At 42.2% G+C, this 5,223-nt stretch overlaps 1 protein-coding gene across 1 annotated transcript; it reads left to right on the top strand.

Moving 5' to 3' along the window:
* s35b1 (Solute carrier family 35 member B1) lies at nucleotides 1-5,223 on the top strand. The gene is given in 9 exon segments (NM_001140406.1): nucleotides 1-591; nucleotides 1,123-1,226; nucleotides 1,385-1,515; nucleotides 1,622-1,652; nucleotides 2,547-2,704; nucleotides 2,848-2,974; nucleotides 3,593-3,699; nucleotides 3,922-4,075; nucleotides 4,379-5,223. Coding segments are annotated over 9 exon segments (987 nt in total). The 5' UTR covers nucleotides 1-469; the 3' UTR covers nucleotides 4,432-5,223.

The following is a 5,223-nucleotide window of genomic DNA, read 5'->3' on the forward strand; positions in this document are numbered from 1 at the left end:
ATGAAAACAAGTACACTCCGGTATCCTTTCCACCGGGAAAACTGTCTGAATAGGATGCCTTTGACAACCTGGATCGGGACAGGAGTAACGTTTGCTTGAACGAGAGACCTGCAATTAAGGACATATATTCCGGATTCAACACTATACTGCGACAGCTGGATTGACAACAATGATGGATTTAGCTAATTGCTAGCTAACAACCAACCAACCCACCAATCTAACGTTGGCTAACTAACGTTAGCTAGCTAGCAAAGTCAGCTAGCTAACAGGCACATTTAGCTAAATCTTTGAAGAGGAACCACAGACGGATCTGTAGTCACATTAGCAACTGTCTGCCCAGTTAGTTGAACGTTACAGCGTCACCATTTCCGGGCTTGTGATATCTGGGATTGTGGAGCGGGACGTTGCTTTGAGGGGTACGGGGATCGGATCTGTATCGGTTTCCATACCCGGACAGCTAGAGGACAGCATGGCTGCAGGAAAGGGAGCAGGGAAGCCCTCGCTACTGCAGAACGAGCGTATACGATTCATTGTCTGTTTCCTCGGAGTCTTCGTTTGTTATTTTTATTATGGCATATTACAAGAGACAATGTAAGTAGTTTCTTGGTCTGACATCCGAGCGACAACATGGATTTCAAAACATAGGCTCTTGATGCACATTGCTTTTATTGGCTGTTTCTTTGTGCACATATGTTAGTTGCTGATGCTATAGTGCAACAAGTTCATGTCATTATTGAATGTAGGCGAGCCAACTCTACAGAGCTGAAAGTGTTCAAAAAAACTATATCCCTATGGTATTAGCTTGCTACATACTGTAGATATGTCTTGAATGGTATGTCACTCAAGGGTGAGGAATCTCATCTTGTTTCCAGTGATGATTTGTATCTGTAGTCAACCAGAGCAGACTACTAGTACCTCCCACTGCTCTCTCATTCTCTTTTTATAACCTACAGATACTCCACAGTCTAATTAACAAATAATTCCTTTGCTGAATATCAAGGCCTGTGTGTTTTTGTGTGTCACACCTGTCTTATCTGTGTAATAAGAAGTGGATTAACTCTGGATTAACATGAGTGGTTGCACTGATGAATTGTCATAATGCTGTTTGTCTGATATACCCAGTACCCGAGGACAGTATGGTGAGGGGGAGAAGAAGGAGAAGTTTGTTTATGCCACAACGCTGGTATTCATCCAATGCATCATCAATGCTGTGTTTGCCAAGATCTGTGAGTAAACCACACATAGTCATCAGTCATGGCCTTTCACCTTCTGCCCAACACAGTCATCTCCAACATATCTTTCCCCCTGTGGGTGTTTCAATGGTCTGTTGGTGTTGAATCTCCATGTATTATAGATGTCTCGTCTCTGCCTCCTCCCCATTTAGTGATTCAATTTTTTGAGGGTTCCAGACCAGACCACACCAAGAGCTGGCTCTATGGAGTGTGTTCCCTGTCTTATCTTGGAGCCATGGTATCCAGCAATTCTGCCCTACAGTATGTCAACTACCCCACACAGGTCAGCCTTATCCCTCAGCCCATACAGTGTCTCGCTGTCATCATCATCATTTGTTGTGATATTTTATTATTCTAATATCTAAACAACCTCTCTATTGTTGTCACAGGTGTTGGGGAAGTCTTGTAAGCCCATCCCAGGTAGGTGTAATAATTATATTATTGCTCATCCTGACCCCATTCTCAACACCTGAATATGTAATAAACAAGTCATATGCAGCCTTTGGCTTGGTGACCAGGGCAGGTTTGAGGGGTTAGTTTGCCTTATTGTATTGCAGGGCCTCTTACTGCAGCAGTGTGTCATGTTTCAGTGTCAGCCAGACTCCCTTATTTCCAGTGCCATTTTTAAAGCTGCAGTATCTAACTTTTTGGGCGACCGAACCAAATTCACATTGAAATATGAGTTATAGATTTGTCATTCTCATTGCAAGCCCGTCTAAGAAGCGGTGTATCTGTTCTATGTGCACTATTTCTATCCTTCCCGTTCTTAAGTTTTGTTTTTGCATCTTTTACTTTCGGTTTTGTATGGTACAATGATTATTTACACTATACATGGCTTGTTTTGTGACATACACTGAAATTAGACAAACTATTCGAATTTTTGCAACCAGGAAATATCTGTGTGATTTCTGCATATTGCACCTTTTTCAGAACTACACATCCCATCAGCCCTTCCAAACTCAGTGTCCCTGTTAAATGAACATACATTCTATTTGCATGCACCTGCTGTGAGTCTCTGACTCCTCATGTAGACTACCCTATGACTGCAAGTGTCATGCTAACAATAAGTACAGGAGCCTAGTCTTCTGTCCTGCCCAGTATGTTGCAATATGTAAACACTGTCTAAGGTTAGTGTGTTCTATAGTAATACACTGACCAGTCTTATCCCTTGAGCACGTGCAGCCCATTAATCTACATAGCCATGGTTTTTACCCCCTGACTGAATTGTCTTTCTATGTGCACATCAACCTAATAGACCAGTGATGGCTGCTGCTGATAACCACCCCTCACATCCCTTTGCCTTTGGTTCCACAGTGATGATTCTGGGTGTATTTGTACTGAGGAAGAAATACCCACTGGCCAAGTACCTGTGTGTGCTGTTGATCGTCAGCGGGGTGGCCCTGTTCCTCTATAAACCCAACAAGAGTGTCGCTTCCACAGAATCTGCTTTCGGCTTCGGGGAGATCCTGTTGGTGAGTGTAACTGTCTTCATCTGCCTGTGGTATTATCTCTGTGACCTGGTCAGTGTTTCTCTGTGTGTGTCTCTGCCTATATGTGTATTTGCTGTCTGTGCCTCTGTGGGTTTGTAAATGTGACCTCTTTCCCTGTATCCTAGCTGCTATCTCTGACCATGGACGGTTTGACTGGTGTGGCCCAGGACCACATGAGGAGTCTCTTCCAGACCAGTGCCAACCACATGATGCTCAACATCAACATGTGGTCCACCCTGGTGCTGGGACTAGGTGAGACACCTGTTTCCCCTCACAAGTGTGAAAATATACACTTTGTCTGATCTCTCTGCTTTGTGTTTCTTCTGTATCTCTGCCAGCTCCACGTCTCTACTAAATGCACCATTATTTATTCAATAAAATATCTTCATATCAGATCTTCCTTCTCAGTCTAAGTGTCCCAATCTCATGCTTTTCTACAGCCTTACTTTTATCAGAAACCCTTTCTTCGGTTTTGGCCAAAGCAGTCCCCACATCCCCAGTTCTATTCAACCCAATCAAACTGCTGTTACTGCTCTGTACCAGTAGGAGGAGCCCTTAATCCACTGTTGATTTTGAGTTTGGAACAGGCATTTTCACCATAAAGTCATGGAACCATATCTCAGCATGGGTTTGATTCCAAAACCATTAAAGTAATTAATTGGCTTCTCCCCACATTTGTAGCAGAAGAAAAGGCTAACCAATCCTATAACTTGAGATTAAACAATAAGAATCAAGCAGCCTAGTTAAATAAAGGTTAAATTAAAAATAATACAAATTTAAAAAACCAATTGTTACATGCAGGATAAAATACATCAATTTATGCTGAATTGTGTCACTTTCAGTAAATTATCCCATGTGTTTTTCTTTCAGGGGTGTTGTGGACAGGTGAGGTATGGGACTTCCTGAGCTTCACAGACCGTCACCCCAGCATCTTCTGGAACATCCTTTTGTTTGGAATCACGAGTGCTTTAGGCCAGGTATGGTCTCACATGGGTGTGACTGTGTGTGTGTGTGTTAAAAGGAAATAATGTCCATGTCTGCAAATTGTCACATTATACATTTTAATTGGTTCACATACGTGTGATTCTTATGGATAAGTGCCAATGTGTGGTTTACAGTGGTCTTTCGCTATTTTGCTCTCACGCTCATTGCAGAGGGTCTTTTATAGTAACAGTCATTCACTCCTCTTCCTCTCTTAGACCTTCATCTTCATGACTGTGGTGTACTTCGGCCCTCTCACCTGCTCCATTGTCACTACCACACGGAAGTTCTTTACCATCCTGGGCTCTGTCCTTCTGTTCGGCAACGTCCTCAACACCATGCAGTGGGTCGGCACTATCCTGGTGTTCCTTGGTGAGTAACAACATTAACTTGTTAACTCTTAATATCTCTCTGATGTTGTGACTATCTCTCTGTTTCAATCTCTCTCTCTCTCTCTCACTCTCTCACACTCGCCATCTCCCTCCACCATGTGCTCCTGTGTCTGTAGTAACTTTATGCTTCACCTCATAGTTGAAATACTGAGCTGCTCTTCAGCTGCTTATGGAAATGTTCCATTAGAGCTCAGAGGCCTCAACTAGTAGTGACGTCTCTTTTTGGTTGATGAGGTGACTAGACACTACTGTCTTAATTGTATCATGTGCTTTCTCATTTAAGGTCTCGGGTTTGATGCCAAATTTGGCAAGACACCAAAGAAGACCACACACTAAGGAACCTGGAATATGTGTCATGCAAAACTGACAAACTGAAAGTCCAGTGGACAGAAATCCATATCTCTCTGATTTTCTTACTACATCCTGCCTAGGCAGTACACCTACATACACTTAGTCATTGTTAGTTACCATATTATAATTTAATTTTTTTACATAATCATGAAAGAAGCCCCTATGTTTTCAAACGTCCCCATTCTCCTGAACCTACTAAAACAGACAAGCATCATCTACTTAGACCGCAAGACCACATCCACATGAAGAGGAAATGGGGCAGAATGAGATGGGTGGGCAGAGGAAAGATGACAACATGCACGTCAAATCCCTTGTGGTTGTTGAGGCTGCTCCTCCCTTTGGACTACATCTAAACCACACAGGCCTATGAATCTCAGCTCCAAGATTTACCTCATGAACTCATCACCAAGGAATGCCTGGTTTTCACTGGTATTTGTAACCGTAGTAAAGAAATTGGTTACAGAAAAACACCCTAATAAACGAGTCGATTGACTTGTCAGTTAGTAGAAGTTTTCCAAGTAAAGCTCTGTTATCAGATCTCAAGTTGTTGAGACCTGCACAAGATTCTGAAAGTTGACATGCTGTAGATGAGGAGTTTGAACACTTCCATGTAGTTGACTCGGGATGTTAGTCATCTTTTCCATTATTATCTTGGCAGACAACTAGCCTCTCTGTATTGTAGAAATAATAAACATAAAATACTGTAAATAAACCATTCCATCTGTATTATGGAAATAATAAACATAAAATACTGTAAATAAAGCAATTTGATACTCA

Source organism: Salmo salar, chromosome ssa03, assembly GCF_905237065.1.
Source record: "Salmo salar chromosome ssa03, Ssal_v3.1, whole genome shotgun sequence".
Classification (NCBI taxonomy): Eukaryota; Metazoa; Chordata; class Actinopteri; order Salmoniformes; family Salmonidae; genus Salmo; species Salmo salar.